General features: G+C 33.5%; 3 protein-coding genes across 6 annotated transcripts; 2 read left to right on the top strand and 1 right to left on the bottom strand.

Moving 5' to 3' along the window:
* Positions 1-59: 59 nt before the first annotated feature.
* LOC104761684 (putative WRKY transcription factor 2) lies at positions 60-4,033 on the bottom strand. The gene is made up of 5 exons (XM_010484798.2): positions 3,175-4,033; positions 2,146-2,606; positions 1,088-2,067; positions 847-1,005; positions 60-753 (listed from the first exon to the last, which is right to left on the bottom strand). The coding sequence occupies exons 2-5, from the start codon at positions 2,554-2,556 to the stop codon at positions 198-200; spliced, it is 2,106 nt and encodes a 701-aa protein (XP_010483100.2). The 5' UTR covers positions 2,557-2,606; positions 3,175-4,033; the 3' UTR covers positions 60-197.
* A 3,683-nt stretch (positions 4,034-7,716) lies between these two features.
* LOC104761683 (putative 4-hydroxy-4-methyl-2-oxoglutarate aldolase 3) lies at positions 7,717-9,825 on the top strand. Its single transcript, XM_010484797.2, has 2 exons — positions 7,717-8,057; positions 9,109-9,825. The coding sequence occupies exon 2, from the start codon at positions 9,131-9,133 to the stop codon at positions 9,629-9,631; it is 501 nt and encodes a 166-aa protein (XP_010483099.1). The 5' UTR covers positions 7,717-8,057; positions 9,109-9,130; the 3' UTR covers positions 9,632-9,825.
* A 2,364-nt stretch (positions 9,826-12,189) lies between these two features.
* LOC104761682 (uncharacterized) lies at positions 12,190-16,864 on the top strand. 4 transcript variants are annotated; one of them, XM_010484795.3, is made up of 4 exons: positions 12,190-12,470; positions 13,358-13,592; positions 14,070-15,033; positions 15,151-16,864. In XM_010484795.3, exons 2-4 carry the CDS (start codon positions 13,468-13,470, stop codon positions 16,498-16,500), a joined length of 2,439 nt encoding a protein of 812 aa, XP_010483097.2. In that variant the 5' UTR covers positions 12,190-12,470; positions 13,358-13,467; the 3' UTR covers positions 16,501-16,864. The 4 variants fall into 4 exon arrangements, with proteins under 4 accessions (XP_010483097.2, XP_010483098.2, XP_087356264.1 ...); XM_010484796.3 differs by having other exon boundaries at positions 12,209-12,470; positions 13,323-13,592; XM_087500138.1 differs by lacking the exon at positions 12,190-12,470 and adding an exon at positions 12,475-12,642 and having other exon boundaries at positions 13,184-13,592.
* Positions 16,865-19,332: the final 2,468 nt, after the last annotated feature.

The raw sequence follows: 19,332 nt of genomic DNA, 5'->3' as shown, positions 1-19,332 counted from the left end.
GTTTTGCTTAGTTTTTGCTTTTTTGAGTATAAGATAGGAATAGAGGACAAAACAAAGGATTGAAAATTTAAGAACAGCCTTTACTTTACCTTCCCCAAAGTTTAAAACCAATAAAAATTAAAGAAGAAGAAGAAAAAAAAGACAGGAAATATAAAAGTTATATAATAAGGACAGAGCAAATGAAGAAGAGTAAAACTTCAAATCTGCGGTAATCTACTCATGATCTGGTTATATACCGATTGTCCTGAATCCGAAACCGGTTCAGCCTTTGGTTCCATCCCCCCTCTCTGCATCATCGCTTCACTCATATTCCCAACCGATGGTTGTGTCATATACGGGTGAGGCAAACCGGGCATTTTCCCTTGACCAAAAGCTAAACCAGGAATTGAAAGATTAGCCAAACCGGTTTGTCCTAAACCGAACGCGTAACCTGAAGGAGGACCCAAGTGTGGCTGAAAGCTAAACGGACCCCGGCCGTAAGGAGATTGATTAGTCGCCGTGACTTGTCTCTCGAATCTACCACGTGGCTGCTCTGAGTGATGATGTCCGTTGTGGTAATGGTGAGACTGAGCAGCTGAATTGCCGCTGCTACCGTTACTGGTGCCACCGCCTCCGTGGCTGCTGTTGCGTGCGGCGGGGACGTCGTGGTTGTGTTTGCCTTCGTAAGTGGTTATAACGGATTTGAGATCATGAGAAGCTCTCTCTACATGTTTCCTCACTGTACATCCTGGAGCTGTGCATTTGTAATAACTCCTGCAAAAAACATTATGAGAACGAATCGGTTTTATCATTGTGATGAACGCATAAACAGAACCAAAACAGAGGAGATGAGGATTTATAAAGAACCTAGGATTTGGATTGCCTTTGACAACTTTCTGACCATATTTTCGCCAGCGGTAACCATCATCAAGAATGTCAACGTCACTCGTTGTTTGCACAACAACTCTTGGCTCACGTATGGCTCTTGTCGCTCCACTCATCTCTGCTGCATAAGCTTCTAGTTTCCTGAAAAACCAATACGTTTTTTGAGTCCAAAAACAGGCACAAATATTGTTGTGCAAACAGTATGATGGTTTTAAAAAGGAACCTTCTTTTCGACTCAGATTCTTCTCCTTCTCCTTCCCCACCTCTACCTCCTCCTCCATCACAACCCAAAGAGACACTTCCATGTGTCCCTCTATCATCTTCATCCTCATCGTTAGAGAATGTTGATGAAGTATCAACCACAACCACAGCATCACCTGACTCGTACTGACCTCCAGTTTGTGCTTGAATCGATCCAGATTGGTTTCCGTATTCGAATCCTGTTGTTCCCTCTTCCACATTCTTCACGTTGCTTCCACCTTGTTGTTGAGTATTATTACAACTAACCCACGTTGGAGTGGAGTCTCTCTGTTGTTGTTGTTGTTGCTGCTGATGCTGTTGTTGTTCAACTTGTTCAGTTCCATCTGTTTGCATCCCTGAGCGGCGATTAGGTAGAGGTTTAGAGTGATTATGAGCTCCTTTGTATATAATCTCTGTAATGTGACCTTCCCTTGATCTCTCAACTTTCTTCTTCACCTGACAGTTGGGGTTTGTGCACTTGTAATAGCTTCGCGGATACTCACTTCCTTTAACTAGCTTTTGTCCGTATTTCCTCCAGTTATATCCATCCTCTGATGGCGCACCACCAACCATCGAATCACCACCACGCCTTTGATCTTCTTCTTCCTCTTGATGATCAACGGTTTCAAGACCAGTGTTTGTTGTAGCATCAGATGCCTTGTTCTGGTTACTTGGATCATTTTGAATCCCGTAAAGATTAGAGCTTTCTATGTTTAGAGAACCCGGTTTTACATCTTCTTCTGCGGGCTGATGAGAAGATCTGTTGTTGTAGTTACCATAATCAACTGACATCATCTCTGTTGTGCCTTGAAAGAAAGAGGAAGATGATCTTGAAACAGACTGGAAGGTGAATGATGCTCCAATGTCGTCAAAGAACTCATCTTTCGCATTATCAGAAGAAAATGCATTACTATTAAAACCAGGAAGAAATGGAAACTTCCCAGTAGTTGGAGACGGTTGTGCCTGCAATGTCACAGAGATTTCAGAAAAAAACGATCCATAATAATAACATGGAGTGAATGCAAACAACTTGTAGCTTACCATTGGGTTAGTAAGGAAAACTGGAGATTCCAAGAGTGTTGCAGGGCTAAGGCCAGGAGAAGAGATGGTTAAGCAAGGAGACCGACGACCAGAGTCGATGGAGAAGTTTGTGTTAGAGCGGATACTCTCGGTGTTTAACCTCGGAGCATTAAAACCAGCTCTAGCAGCAATTCTTTCGCAGAGACCACCACCACGAGAAACATTGGTTAGTGAAGAATCATTGTTATAATTACCAGTAGTAGTGTCTTCTTCTACAACCATAACTTGCCCATGGTTCAAAGATAACTCTCTTTCAAGAACAGGTTTCGAGCTATTCCCTTCTCCAATCACCGAGGAGAAAAGCGTCCGGGGACTAGGACTACGAGGCACCCATTCTCCCATTACAGCAACATTTTCATCAAAACCAGCCATTGAGGATCTAAGAACTTGACTGAGTCTATGATCAAACTTTGATGAAACTCCTGAAAACATGATTAAAAAATAATCACAAAAACATCACAATCAAACATTGAAGACATGAGAAGACAAAAACTTGTTGTATTAAACAATAATAACCAAGCTTAAGTAAAACAAAGATGATTTGGAACAATTGTCAGTGAACCAGTGAGCTTAAAAAACACATGCATAAGTAGCCTTGGGTCTAGTAGACACCAAAGTTTTTTTTTTTACAGAGTGGACAAAAAAAAAAGAAATATATATATGAGAAAAAGAAGCACTTTTTCTTTTTCACACGTTAAGCCACTTTCATGGAATCTCACAAAATCGAAACTTCGGATTTTTAGATTCTAACGAATTAGCTTCAAGAATTTTGGAGATGAATCATTAGTAGAAACAAAAAATGATCATCGAGCCATGTATGAGATTATAAAAGAGAAGCAAACCCAAAAAAAAAAACGTATGATTATAGCTTAAACCAGACTGAAAGCAAAAAACAAAAACACTAAAGATGTGATTAAACAAATCATGGTTTGTTCAAAATCCAGAATTTAAGTTAAAGATGAAACATTCTAATCGATTGTGACTAATTACCTGATTGATTGAAAAACACGACCCAGAAACACCGTCACAGCCGCCGCAGCCGCAAACGGAAACCTTCAGTTCCGCCGCTAACATCCAACTCTGTGCTCTCTGATCCGACCACCAAAACCGAAAACCCACCCGACCCGGATCCCAATTTAACACTGATGAAGAAACAATAAAAAGAGAGTTTTTTTCACAACCGGGAGAGAGAAAAAGTGTCCTCTTCTCACCGCTTCCTTCTTCTTCCTCTCTCTGTTCTTCTTCTTCTTCTGGGTCTCACGACAAAAAAAAACCCAGAAAATAAAAATTCAAACTTTAACAACTTCTCTCTCTCTTCCTCACCTAAACGAGGAAATATATAATTTTTTTTTCTCCTTTTTTCTCACAATCGAAACAAGAAACAAATTTCCAACATTTTCTTCCCGTATGTTATGCTTCGAATTGAATTATACTAGAACAAAAAAAAAAAAAAGATTTTTTCGTTTGTGGGCGAGAAGAGGAATCTTCGAAAGTGAGAAATACAAAAAAAGATAGAGAGAGAGAGAGAGAGAAAGAGAGGATTATGAGACCATTATGATCGATTTGTAACTAAAGGAAGAAGAAGAAGAAGAGGAGGAATAAAAAAGTTTTACGCAGGAGGGAGGAATGGTGAAGGAGATGATGATGATGATGATGATGGGGGAGATTATACACGAAGCGTTTTTTTTTTCTCACTAATGAACTAACCTATCACATAACGCCACGTGTAATACTAAAACTACAGAGAATAAGATCGACGGTGGGTAAGTGAGGGGACTACCGTGAGGTGAAACACAGGTGATCGTTAACGAATTACAATCTGCCAACTTTTCACATTAATTTCTCTTCCAATTTCATTTTTTGCGGATTGGTTATTAATAGGAATAAAATTAATTTTTTAAAACGGGAAATTTTTGGCAAAATGTTATTATTATTCTGCTACATGCCGGATTTAGAAGACAAAAAGAAATTTCAGTGTTTTAGTAGTAATCTTGTATTATTGCTTTGATTTCATGTGAAATTCCAAAAACTGGTTGAAAAGAAGAAAAACATATTTAATTAACCTTTTTGAGTAGAAGAATAAAAAAGTTACAGATAGAACAGGTTGTTGTTTTTTTTTTTTTTACTATAAGGGGGTCACATTGGTTAGAAATTTGTGGAACAGAAAATCTAATCTGTAAGCTATTTATAGTCTGTGTGTGTAGTAACTATGCTATGAAAAATCAGTTAAAAGGAGGAATTTTGTCAAAATATTGTCACCTTTGAGAGATTTTTTGCTTTTGTTTTTGAAACTTATACAGGTATTTTGGAGAAATAAACAATTATATTTAACAATTCAAAATTTTTAAAATCAAAACAAAATTAATATGACTTTACTTATTGTATATATTATGATATTTAAAAATAATTTTGTAGTTACGATTTTTTTTTGTCAACAATGAATTCAAATAATAATGTTTGCGGCGACATTAATAAAAATATTAAGCAATACTTTTTGATCAAATGATTTACTATTTTTTTTCTCTTAAGTGATATATCCGGGTAATGATGTAACGATGACACTAATAAAATTATTAGGCTATACGTTTTGATCTAATAATCTACTATCATTTTCTTTGTTAACAACATATTCGGGTAATAATGTTACAACAACAATAATGATAATACGTGTTGATTTTTTTTTTTTTTTGTCAACGACATATTCGGGTAATGATGTTACATCGATAATAATAAAATTATTAGGCTATACGTTTTGATCTAATGATCTTATATTTATTTTATTCGTTAATGACTTATTCGGATAATAATGTTACAACAACAATAATGAAATTATTAGGTTATACGTGTTGAATTATTATTATTTTTTTCGTCAACGATATATCCGGGTAATGATATTACATCGATAATAATAAAATTATTAGGATATACGTGTTGATCCAATGATTTAGGATCCGATTGGTAACATACCCAAAGCTGTACGGAAAAGCTGTTACGGAATAGTGCAAGAATTGTAATAAAGAGTACCAAAAAAGCTAAATGTAAAGTTTTTAAGTTTTTAATAACGCTTTTGTGATTGATACTTGTACAACTTTGTTTGTGTTCACCGATCAAACCCTTAATATTATACATATGTCAATGATATATTCGGGTAATGACGTTATACCGACACTTATAAAATTAATAGGTTATACATTATGATCCAGTGAATTGCTATTGTTTTTTTTCGTTAACGACATATTCAAATAATGATGTTACGACAACACTAAATAATAAAATAAATACGTTATGATCCAATGATTGTTTTTTTCGTTAACGACATATTCGGGTAATGATGTTACGAAGACACGTACAAAACAAATAAATTGCACGTTCATATCTAGTATATTAGCTTTTTTTTTGTCAACGATATATTCAGATAATGATGTTGTAACGGTACTAACAAACTATAAAGCTACACATTTAAATCGAATAATTTACCATTGTTTTATCGTCAACAAAAAATACTCGAATCATGATGTTGCGACGACATTTACAAAATAAATATGTTAATTTTCCGATCAATTATTTTACTATTTTTGAAAATAAAATTACTAATTTTTAATTTGAAAAATAATAAAATAATGGAAAGAAAGTAAATCTTCTTAGTCACATTGTTTTAGCATCACCTTGTGTATTTTCATCAAAAACAAAAAAAAGTGTGTTTTGTAACTGTTAATCAGTTTTAAATTTTTAAGTCCTGTGATAACAATTAATGACCATCTTAAAATCATTTTCTATATATGAGCTATATATATATTTAACTAGTTGTACTCTTGGGAATAATATTTGTCCTTTTTAATTTACGTACCAAATTAAAATAGTTTAGTGGAACACTCGAAGTTCAAACTAAAAATATAAAACTAAAGACGCAACATAAAACCAAATCTTTCGACTTCAATCGACAAGACGAAAAACAATAACATTTTGAAATATAGACAGGTTCTCAACTTCTCATCATATATGCATGTGGTTTTTGAGATGAAACGTATATGAACCTAAAATTGCAAAATAAGGAGATCCGTTTACAAACCCATTGCTAACTTCAAGATATTCAAAATCTGACATAACTCTTTAGTAACTTGTAACTGATCCATGAAACACGAAAAAGATCATTAAACGAACAGATGAACTTCAGAGCCAGACAAATATACTTTTACAAAATAAGGAGATATATATACGTTAAAAACGTTGGTATCTGTTTTTTTTTTTTTTTTAATCTTGTTGTCAAGTTTAACGTTCCCTTAATATAAGATCATATTTTTGTATATATATGAAGTAAAGAGGAAGAAAACAAATGACTAACGTGCGTTAGGGGAATTTAGATAATAAAGGAAGTTTCTAATTTAATAAAAATGTAAATGACTTTAAATTATAACCTTAAATTGAATATTAAATTGGAAATTGAGGACGAGGCAGTTTTTATTCCAAAAAACCCGGTCAAAAAAGAGACATTGACCAAGCCTCTTTTAATTTCTCTTTTTTTTTTTTTTTTACTTTAATTTTTTTTTTTTTTTTTTGTCCTTTTAAGAGCCGCAAATTATCTCGTTACGGAGCTGTGACCTCCTTACGAAAAAACACCCACTCATGTGACAGACAAAGCACGGTTGTGGCGTGGTGTACCTCTTTCCCTCTATTTTTTTTTCTCTTTTTCTTCTGTAAGATATTTTTGTATATTTTGACAATGTGGGACCCGCAAAACGAACTTTGAAAGGACAGTGGATCGACGGCTCTGATGTCTTGTCAGTTTTGTTTAGGTGTTCAAACTCAAACAGGTGCGGCAAACCAAACCGATTTTGAGATATTCAATTCAGAAACAAAACTATATACCTTAATAGTATGATTTAAATGGATTATTCTTGTTACAGTATTTAAAACATTGTACCTCTTAATATGATTTAAATGGATTATATCCGAAACATTGTATGATCTCCAAAACTGAACTACAACCTAATTATTTTCCTAAATTCATAATATATTGACTAAAATCCAAATTTGAATCCGAACTAAAGTAGAAATCGTACTAAATCATCATTTGTAAATTAAATGATAGAAAAAGAAAGATGTATGAGTTTGTTGTCCTTTAAAACATCAACTTACAGTATGTGGATTCTAGTTTATGTTAAGAGTTGTAATGAGAAAGCTTTATTTTAGTTTTAAAATTTGTAAAGAATCTATTTAATCTGATTTTTTTTTAGGAGGAAAAATGGGGGGTTTTAGAAAACAAAATGCAAATACTATTTAGAATCTATCTACAAATAAGGGCTAATATAATTTTTTGAATATTCGTACTATTATTCATAAACCGGAAATTCTAAGAAACCGAAAAATCGAACCGAACCCAAACGCAAACCAAGATTGAACACAGTTATCACTTACCACCACTCTAACTCCTCTCCACTATGTAAACTTAGGTTTAAATTCTACATCACAAGGCCCGTTAGGCCCGTTATAGCTTAATAGAATGAAAAATATTTGGAATATTGATTGACCCAGCGGACTTGTTTTGACTATCCGATGAGCGAACCAAATTAGTCGCAAAAAGAAAAAAGAAAAAAAAAAAAAGTCAATGACTGGATCCGAAAAAAGCGGGTCGGATTGAAAAAACCCGCACCGACGGGTTTAACGATAGAAGAGAACCAAGTGGTTCTAATGGCACAAGCTTCTATGAGAATTGTTTTCCCAGTAAATGGATAGGCTGACACGAAGAAGAAGCTGACCTCACCCGTTCACTTGGGTCGATTGTATATACATACATGTACTGTACATATCGTCGTTGAGAATTTGCAAAAAGCCGAAAGCTTTGGATCTCTAATCTTCTTTCTCCCTCTCCTTTGGTAAACCTTCTGCTTCCTCTTATGAAAAAGATTTGATTTTGTTGAAATCCATACCAATTCTGTTGATATCGATGTTTGAGAATTGAGATGGTTTAGTTGGTGTTTTGCTTTTTAGAAACGGTTATTTTCTTACAAATTACTGTATTAAAAACAGTTCTGTTTTTTTCTTTTCTAGGTTTTAAGTAAAATTTGAGTTTGCTTTTAAAGGTTAGTCTAAATTAGAAGGTTCTCCTCCTTTGGGTTTTGTTGTTTGTTTAGTGAAATTTGGTTACCGTATAAGTTATACTTGGAATTGTTGTGCTTTGGACAAAAATAGAAACAATTCAGTACTATTAAGTTCATGTAGCTTTGTTTTATTAGTAGACAAATGGGTTTGATTTTGGATGTTTCATTGTTTTCTTGGTTAAGTAAAAGGTATGTATGTGTGTACATATATACATACCTTTAGCATCAAGTCAGGGAAAGAAGTAATTTAAAGGTTGTTTATAGCATCTGGCTTAACCCTCGTAGATCAAAGCTTGTGTTCTTCTTACTTAATATCAGACTTAAGAGTCAAGCAAACAGTCATCATTTCAGTCAACTGTTAAAAAAATTTTAGGGCATTACATTCCACAAGTTGTTTATAATTTGAATGGCTCTGCTTTCTTGAGCCTGAGTGTTTGATCCAAATCTCGGCCTCTTCCAAGTCTGGCTTTAACAACACGGGTCTTATGCAAAGAGTTGCGCATGTTTTTATTGATAAATCATATGCTTGCCTAATTCTCGTTTTGTCTTAGAATGTTTTGGCTCATTATACACTTTTCTTGAACTTTATATTCTGAGTTTTGGTGTATTTCTTGGTTAAATCTTGCCATCAGCTTTCAAGTGCATTTGTTTAGAGTCAGTAACAAAAATGATACCTTTTTGGCATCTTGAATCACCTGAATTGTTCATGTTGATGGAGAACTTCCTAATGAGAATGAGAACTCTCGTCTAGGTTTAGTTTGTTTTGCTATTTTCATCATTTTCTCTCAGTTCCCTGCTCTAATTTGTCTAGTGACTCCAAATGCAGAACACACAAAACACATTCTCCCATGGCTGCATTTGCAACTGCGGAAGCGTGTGACAGCAACGCAGAACTAATATCAAACGGAGACCTACGCGCTCTCCACCCAATCTTCAAGATGTATGGCCAAAGAAGATGCTTCTCAGGACCAATCGTGACTCTCAAGGTCTTTGAAGACAATGTTCTCGTCAGAAACCAACTAGAAACAAAAGGAGAAGGCGGAGTCTTAGTTATAGACGGTGGTGGAAGCATGAGATGTGCGCTTGTTGGAGGAAACCTCGGACAGTTAGCTCAGAACAACGGGTGGGCGGGAATTGTAGTGAATGGATGCGTTAGAGATGTGGATGAGATCAATGATTGCGATGTTGGGGTTAGGGCCTTGGGATCTAACCCATTAAAGTCTACTAAGAAAGGTCATGGTGAGAAGAATGTGCCGGTTCATATTGGAGGAACTTTGATTAGAGGTGGAGAGTGGCTTTATGCTGATAGTGATGGTGTCTTGATCTCCAAGACCGAACTCTCCGTTTGAGTCAGACTGTTTCGATCCACGATATTGCTAAGATACTGCAGCTTCTCTTGGAGCAAGCTGGTTTATTCGAATTCTTAATCATCTTGCTTAATGTTCCGAATAATTTACTTCTTGCAATATTACTTATATTTTGTTACATATTATTATATCATACAAAATAAAATAAAAAAAGTAAGAGAGTGCAACGGTTAAAACCTTACTCTATTTTTTTAGTGAACTTTGAAAAGACGTGAATCATGTGATAAAATAGATATGGAATGGACCATATCCATATGGTAATGAAAAAGTTGGTTTAAATTATTGCACTTTTTTTTCGTCTTCATTGAATGAAAGAGATCAAATAAGTCAATACATGTGTTGTATACATACACAAGATAGATTTATTTTCATACAAGAAAGAGGATGTTAAATATTCGATCATCGATTATGATTTATACTGAAATTAAATCATTGTAAATATAGATTGTCAAGTATAAAAAATTCCAATTACTTGAATGTGAATATAACATTCTTCAAATATGATGTTAGAATGAAGAATACATACATATCGTGTTGGACCAGCTACTTTTTATGGAATTGAAACAATTGAATAAAAATTCTATAATCACATTCGTACCGACCCAAAATAAGATCAGATTTTATTTGTCACGTTAATTTCCGTTCACTCATTTTTTTTCGACCAACACACATCGAAGACGTACGGAACAATCGGTGCTCCCCGTTAATAATAGAAAAATGATATTATAAAGAATCGTAAATATCAAAAAAAAAAAAGAAGAATAGTAATAAATAAAGTATATTTCAAGGATAAGAAATAAATTATGAATTTATGTTCCGTCACAATAAATAAAAGCATCATAAAAAGTTAGACAGACCACACCATCATCATATGTCTATGCCATTTGATAATTTGACGTATGTGGACATTTCATAAAAAAAAATTCTTAACACTACAGTTTGTTTGTTTTCACTTTTCATTTACATGGTATCTAGGATAATAGTCTACCCTCAAATTAAAATAATATAACATTTTCTAGCATACTTTTGTATCTATCGAATCTTCTAAATCAAAAGTGAAAATAATGTTGAGATATGTTTTCTGTTTAATATAACACTGAAAACATATCTATACTACGACCACTTGTCGTTTCGCACTCGTGTCTATCTTTGAAGAATTTTGGAAGTGCTAATTGTGATAAAACTTATTAATCAAAAGCTATAAACGGATGTTTCTTGTGATTTATCATTGCGATTAAGAAGCTTTTTTACTTCTTTTTTTGGTGTCTTGCTTCAATCCATTACGTTTCAAAAATTTTCATTCATTATTACTACACAAAATATAAAATGTCGTGTAGCGAAGGAATGAATTATGGGACCTCCAATAAGTCCCATAGGGCATGGAATATGACTTAACGAGGAAAATGATGTTTGACTAAAAAATCATCATTTGTTTAGCCCTTACGTTTCCACAAAATGGCACTCTCTTCTTCTTTGTTTAGATTATTATATGATTTTTTTTCTTCTTCTTAATTTCTCTAATAATGTTGATGATTTGCGATAATTCTGGCTGTTTATACTAAAAATATCAATATATAAGATACTATCTCATAAGTTTACATACTCTATATGGATCATATATGTAAGAACTTCTATTTGCTTTCAAACTAAGAATAGCTTGTAAATTTTAGGAATGCACAAACATATGGCCAGCCAGCTTTTCAAACACTTGGATCCCTTTTTCTTACACTCTTGGACATCATGTTTTCGTAAGCATGCATTTGAATAACATATTGAGTCTAAAAATTAAAAGTCTTTCTTCATTTGTATGTCTTTTCTACGATTCCAAATTCTTCGATCACTTACACAGTCTTTATAACTTAAAACGTTGGAGAATCTTTTGAACGATATACCCCCATATCATCCCAAGATATCATCATAGCCATTCGTTTATTTTATATGCTCCACTTTAAATATCTTTCAAAGATCTTCTATTACCTATGATTCTAGATTCATATATTCCTAGATAGCGATATCACATAAGAAACCATCTTAATGCTTGTTACCAAAACAGATAGTTATTGTTTACAACCCCTCCGTCTCGTTCGAAAGACTTTGTCCCGAAACTAAAGTTAGTCAACTTAAACATGTATGTAAATTGCTATTTGATGGTCTCAAATTTTCATTCCTATATATCCCTCTACGACTCATATGTTTAGAAGTTTAGAGCATATAGAAATGTATAACATCTACGCAAAGGGGAAAATTTATACCCAAACCAAAAATATTTCTTCATTACTTGTAATATATATATAGATAAAGTTTCTTAATTTATTACGCATTAAAATTTTGGAAAAGTATTGCATTTTTGTATAAAAGAAACATATGATAGAAACCATTTCCTAAACACACAAAAAATAGTAAATAAGCACTCTACTGTCTCGTTCAGTTCAGGCCTAGAAGTGGAAAATAAAATAATAGTTATGACGAACAAATGCATTAAAAAAAAAAAGTTTTCAAAACTCTGAATAAAAAAGAAGAAAAAAGCTATTTAGGAATTCACACAGCTCACTTACAGACAGACGAAAGGAACAGCGACGAGGAAAAATGAAAATAATAAAATCATTTAAACATTTTTTCTCTTTTAAAACTTTAGTCTATTTTTAATAAACATTTAAACAGTATGGTTTATTAAATATACTTAGGGAACCTGATACCACTTTGATGTGTTAGTGCGTGGTTCTTGTTCATCTCTCTCTTTCTCTCTCTCTCCAAGAAAATCTTTTCTTCTGCCAAGAAAAAAAAATTACCATTTTTGAAATAATCAAATCCTCTCTAAAAGGTTTGTGTGTAATATTTATAGTGATTCAATTTCTGTGTTTATTTTTATTTTTCTGTCTCTGAAAAGTTAATTGAACAAACTCTCTACTTCTTCTTCTAGTTCTAGTTTTTTTCTTGTATTGTATCAGCGACTTACAGTTTCTAGTTTGTTAAATTCCAAAGATCCAAACTTTGTATCCTTCAAAATATTGCTATGCATATTATCTTTACTCCTCTGAAAGTTTTTAGTATTTTATGATCCATTTTTCTTTCTTCTTCTGTTCATAGCATTATTAAAAAAAGGGTTTGGTTTTGTTATATTTCTTGGATTCTTAATTTTTTCTCTCCAGATTTGTTGTTATAATCTCATGTTTCAATTAATTTTTCTTCTTTCATTATTGTACACACATAGCTTGTAAGGGGTTTGTGTTATGAATTTTTTTTTTTTCATTAATCTCAAATAGTTTCTGGGGGGAACAATCTCAAGGATCTTTGGTTTTTATAATCCACCAGATGGTTTGTTTTAGTTAGTACTGTCAGTTTCCTACACTCTTGAGATCTATATTGGTCTCTTATTGTGTGTGATGTCTTTTTGAGTTTTATGTGCATAAAATAACACTCCAATCAGATTGGAAACTGATGGCTTCTTAGAAGGGGAATTTTTTTTAACAGAAATTAAAAATCCAATCTTTTGATTGTTCTTTGTTAGTGATCTCCTTCACCAATCCGACCCAGATACTTGAAAATTTCACCTACTAATCCTAATTTTATTCTCTGTTTTCTCTCCATTCACATGAAATAATATTTTTCTTTTTCAAGCAAGATCTTTATAATCATGTGTCTTCAGACCAAAGAGTACTTAAAAAATCAACAGTTGTTGTTGTTGTTGTTGTTGTAACTCTATTTCAGGTATCATAGGCTCACAAAAATTTTGGTATTATAAGAAGATCTGGTGTTATGCAGAAGAGCAGGGACAAGGTTAAAAGTGAAGTGAATAGTAGTAACAGTGGAAGAAACAAATGTTCTTATCATCCACTGATCAACAAAGCCCTTCAAACAATCCATCTTCTTCTTCTGATTTCTTACATCTGACCAACTCTAGTGATGAGTTAGGTCAATCACATCTTTCAAGTTTCTGCATCAGGTAAAGTTTCTTTTTTTTTTCTCCGATTTTGTTGGGGTTTTGTGGAAGAAGAAGTCAACAGTTTCTTCTTTCACCATTGTTTTAGGCTAAAGTCTTTAGCTTTCTTGTTAGGTCTGATCTTTTGATAATACATATCTTTTCTTCTCATCCATTCAATTTTGCTTAATGGGTCAGATTCAAAGCAATAAGCTTTTTTTTTTATGTATTTTTATTTTTCTCTTTCACCTTCTGTGATTATGTGACTGGTATTAAGTTTTGTTTGACTATTCTTCATATATCTTTTCTTTGATCCGTTGGTCCATACCGTGTGCGTTGATCTGAACGAGGCTCAGTATTATATCATCAAAGGAACAAACTTTTCTTTGTTATGTCATGTCTCTCAGAAGTTTTTTTTTTTTAAAAAGCCTGTACCCTTGTTTTGTCTGGTTGTTTGTTGTACTAATGGTTTATAATTTGGTTTTTGTGATGTTTTTACAGAGATTATGCATTTAGTAACCGAACCAAGAACATCAAGAAAAATTGGCCTTTCTCCTCAACAAGTTTGCAACTTTGTTTGAAACATGGCTTAAGTGATCCGTTGCCACCGATTCAGCCTCTTGGCCATCCTCTTCAAGTGAAGATAACTCATGTCGAAACGGTAAGTAGCAAGAGAAAGTTGGAGAATCTTTGCTCTAGTCAGACATTAGTGGAGACTAAACAAGGCTTTGAGAATGGTTTGTTGGCTAGTGGTTCGAAATCCAAAATACAAGTAGCTATGGCTAACAAGAATCCTAGAAAAAAGTGTGGGTTGGTAGTGAAACCTGGAGCATGTGTGGATAGTGGATCAAAAGAAGATCATAGTTGCCTCTTTTCACCTTCTGAATCTATGGCTTTGAGAACTTGTCCCATCTGCAAAACCTTCTCGTCTGCTTCTAACACCACTTTAAATGCGCACATCGATCAGTGTCTGTCAGTTGACTCGGAACAGCAGCAGCCAATTAGTAAGCCAAACAGGCCTAAGACTAAGCCACGGTTGAAAGTTAAATCGATGGTTGATATCTATGCTTCTGCCAAAGCTGGCACATTAGAAGATCTTGATAAAAGGAATGGAACAAACTGGGTTATGATTTCGAGCTGCTCCAACCGGGTTGTCTCTGATAATAAGCCTGACGTGTTCAGCAAAGGAAAGAAGCGTAGTGTGGTGCGTGTTCGCATTGACGAAGAAGCTGCTGGCATTGGACCTGTTTACATTGATGCTAAAGGCCAAAAACTACGGATTTTATCTGAGTTTAGAGAGAAAACTTCTGATCCATCAAGTAAGCATGAAGATGGTAGTGATAAGAAATCTTGTAGCGACAGTAAAGGGAGCAAAAGCTTAAGGAAAAAACTCCCGGGAAAGAAATATCACAAGTATCCTAAACTAGTTCGTCAAAGCAGAAAAGGCAAAGGCAATGCTTTAGAGGTATGCTCTCATTTGACCTCTCATAGTTTTTTCCGGTAGTCTATGCATTTGTAGGATCCGTTCTTGATTTGTTGCTATACTCTTAATGTTTGTTTAACAAAATCACTTGTGTAACAGATACCGGATTATCAAAGAGGATATTTTGAAGAAGGTAAAGACTTTGAGAGGTCAGAAACTTCAGGTCTTGGTCACCGTAGAAGGATGATACCAAAACGTCGTCTTTCAAGACATGGTAATAAGAATGGGACAAAAACTTGTGATCAGCCATATGAGAATGAGCATTCATTGTCAGAAGATCATCTTGTGCTGAGAGGTCCAAGTAATGTGAATACTGATTTGTCCGAGACAGCTTCTTCCCCTTCAAACAGTCAAGGCTCATGGAGAATTTGTGGGGAGAGACAAGTCTCTGGAAAGAGTTTGGCTTTGTCTAGGAACAAAAGCATTGAAAGCGATTCATTTGTAGCAAATCCCTTGAGATGTTCAATACCTGTGGATAAGGAGTTTTCATCCAAGGCAAAAGGTATCATGAAGTTCAAGAAAGCTCGATTGGGTTTCTCAGAGAATGAAGATGAAGAAGATGCAGGGAAATGGGAGTCTGAAATGACTCAAGAATGTGATCTGACAGATTATGATGATTGGGATGATGATGAAGGAGAAGCTGATAAGTTTGTACTAAGCTCAAATCCTTCATTTAGTGGGGAAGACAATGATCATGAAAGCTATGAAGATAGTGGTGATAACAAAGAAGAAGATGATGATATGTTGCACAATTCTAATGATGCAGATGTTGAGTTTGAAAGCATGATTTATGAGAAACCGGGTTGTGAAACTGCGGAACAAGAAAGCTCGTTTATGGAGGTTGATCCCATTCCTATTCCAGGACCTCCAGGCTCATTTTTACCAAGTCCTTGGGATATGGCAACTGATGCAGTTGAACATCATGGAAACTCTTCAGTTATCACAAGCCAAGTCCAATCTTCACAAGATCAACTTGATCTCACTGACAGAAACTCATCGGAATCACCTGTTTCAGCAATTTCAAACTTTGCAGCTCCTGAAACACAGATTCTTCATAACATCGTTACCATTGACAAGAGACCTTCCAGATTCAGAGACGATGATAAATCATGTTGTTGCCAAAGAAAGGAGAAAGCTTTTGAAGAGACACTATATGGCCAACCACCACCACCACCACACATGATCCAACAAGATTTGGATCTCCTGAGTAAGCCTGTGCCGGTGATTCCTCCAAATCCCAATCCGGTGTTGCGGCTAATGGGAAAGGATTTGATGGTTATGAACCAAAGAGAAGAAGAGCCGTCACACAAAGAATCAAGTCCAAAACCAACCTCTCAGTTTCTAGATCTCTCTAAGACACAACAAGTGTCTCCTTCTGTCCTTCATCGTTCTTATGGTGGAAACGGATTATATTTCGACCCCAGCACAAGCTTCTACAACATTCCATGAAAAAATCTCTGATCAAGAACTCTACTTTTCTCCAAGATACCATTATTCCACGGCATTTCAGATCAAAGTCCAGGCAATTTCCTTAAAGCTTGAGATATAGAGAAGCTAGTCTCCTCCTCATCATTCAACTTCAAGATCTCATGTATCTCTCTGTTATATAAAGAGGTTGAGAATCTCAAAGAGGCTGCTTTAGAAGAAATGGTGAGATATAGATTCTCATTCTCATTAGGATATGAGAACTCCACCAAGGTAATGGACCCTGCTTTTGTAATGGTTTCAAAGGGGTTTAAAGATTTAAAAATATGAAAGTTATTATAATGTTATGAAAACGAATTTTAAATAATTTTGATATGAGTTAACATCATTGATGCTTCTCTTTCTATAGATATATAATTTATATGGTTGAAATCATATGAGGTAGTCAAGATCATAGTCACCGTCATACATTATGTATACGCAATAACGCAATTCTTTTTCTTTTTTCCTAACTCATTCCTTGTTTTAGACTGCAAACATATAAACTTTATTACAAAACATATATATTTAGATGGACAAGTTTTTTTATATATAAAACAACAAACGAAAATAGTTGCATTTTGGCGTAGATGAGCTGTTTTTTTGTTACAAGAGAATTTTAATAAAATTGGGAAATATTTGTAGTGAAAAATATGAATATATATTTGCGTAGAGATGAGTACAACCACAACGGCTATATTGCATGCGCATTTTCAAAATTATTTGCGTATTATCATATGTTTCTCACTCCATCATCCATGTGTATATTGTCTTCTTTTGTTTTACATCATGAATGTATAGTGAATGCACATATATACATATATTGGTATAATAGTGGTCGACCTTTCAAGTTATTTTTCTCCGGTACATAAAATGGAATTTTAAGCAACTAATTTGTCAACTATACTATTAAATGATCCATGCATGCATCGATAATTCAATTACTCGAATATGTTAGATCCAAATTCATATGCTGCTGTTTATAAAGAGGTTATTAATTAAAAATCTCTATGTATAATACATATAGCTTAATTCGTAACTTATTATTGTATGATTGCAAGGTTTGAAACAAAACAAACTGAAAATTTCAGTTTATATTAGTTTTTGAGAGAGATACTCTTGCATCAAATTAGAAGAGGTATATATATGTCCACTATACTCAAAGGAAACATTGGTCCTAAAATTCAACTATGTTGTTTTTGAAATTCCCACTGACTCTTATATAATTACAACTTGTGGCAACTTGGGAAGCCTTTTACCAAAAAAAAAAAAAAAAAAAAAAAAGAAACTTGTGACAACATTTGACCGTTTGGAAAAAGTTATTATCATGAAAGATTTATTATATATAGAAGATAAAACGATTAGTTGAAAGTTGACACACACTATTGAATACTTAAAAGTTTTTTTTTCTTTGGTCAACATATAAAAAGTATTCATATTGACGAAAAAAGCATTTTATATAATTATATTTAGTTTGATGGCCAACTTTGTTCCTAAATTTAAGGTTTTGTAATACTTAATTACGACATTATAAAAGTCATATAACAACAACATTACATAACAGCACATCTAAACTTGAAATTTCTCTTTTAGTCTTGTAACAAAATTATATCAGACTTTGTATGTATAATAACTAAATTAGGCGAAATATATAAGACTTGAAATTTCTCTTTTAGGCAAATAACAACAACTTTGTATAATAACTTGAAATTTCAGGTTGGCAGCTAGCTAACTTCCATGGAGAGAAATTTTTAGTCGACATATATAAGCAATAAATTTAATTAGTATGAAAAAATAAACATTAATTTAAACGATATGCAGTAACAAGAAATTCCGAGGATATGGTCTTTTAACAATAGTTTAGAAGAACCAACAAGTACCTACCTCATCCAACTGTGTCTAAGGGCCGACTCTGATAATACCTGATCTATTAGTATATATAATTATATATCATTAGGTTCACCCAAAAAGACTTAGTTTGAAATTTAAAACCAATTTTTGTTTGTATGGATTGATTTTACAATATCATCATATTCGTAATAATGTAGGAGTTTAACTACATATAGTAGAAAACATTCATTAGTGATACCAAACCACAATAGTATATACAACACAAATCCATAATATGCAAGATTTTTGATGGACCTTTTTTGTCACAAAATAAACCTCAAAAACATTAAATTAATACTTATATATAGTATGGCCTCTCAGAATAGATATAGAAAGAAACCAAAAATTTTGACAATAGAAAAAGTTTTCCATTATTTTTGATAAAGAATAATATTTCAGATTTTTCTTTTGACATCTAATTAACGTTTCTGAAATAGATATTATATATATATAAGTATATAAAATAATTTTAAAACAAAAACTAATTGTACCAATGTTGTACCAATGCAACAATCTATAAGACTTATATGTGGCTAGATGTATATGTTAAAGTATGAAAATATACAAACTTTGTTAACGGAGTTTGGATAACCTACATCTCCGGGACCAAGTCCAGAATTCATTAAGTAGAAAAAGTTGCATCATACAATTGTATATGATGGGGTAATGCCACACACCATGTGTGAACCTTAAGACGCGCACCTCTTTATGAAACACTCTCTTGAGATTTATAAAAATTGTTCAACCCTAGAATTAACAACTTTCATATTCTAAACCGGTAAACTAACATATTTAGATAACTCCTAAATAGAACTAATCCTAATTTCATAACTCGGTAGGTTAAGTATAGCTTGCACCTCAAGCTATCTTCAAGCTTATGTCAACATTCTCCCTCTTACGCTTGAACTCTTTTTTTTCAAAAACTCT

This window comes from Camelina sativa, chromosome 18 (assembly GCF_030686135.1).
Source record: "Camelina sativa cultivar CO46 ecotype springtype chromosome 18, ASM3068613v1".
Lineage (NCBI taxonomy): Eukaryota > Viridiplantae > Streptophyta > Magnoliopsida > Brassicales > Brassicaceae > Camelina > Camelina sativa.
The sequence above is the reverse complement of the archived record's forward strand: the minus strand, read 5'-3'. Positions and strand labels throughout refer to the sequence as shown.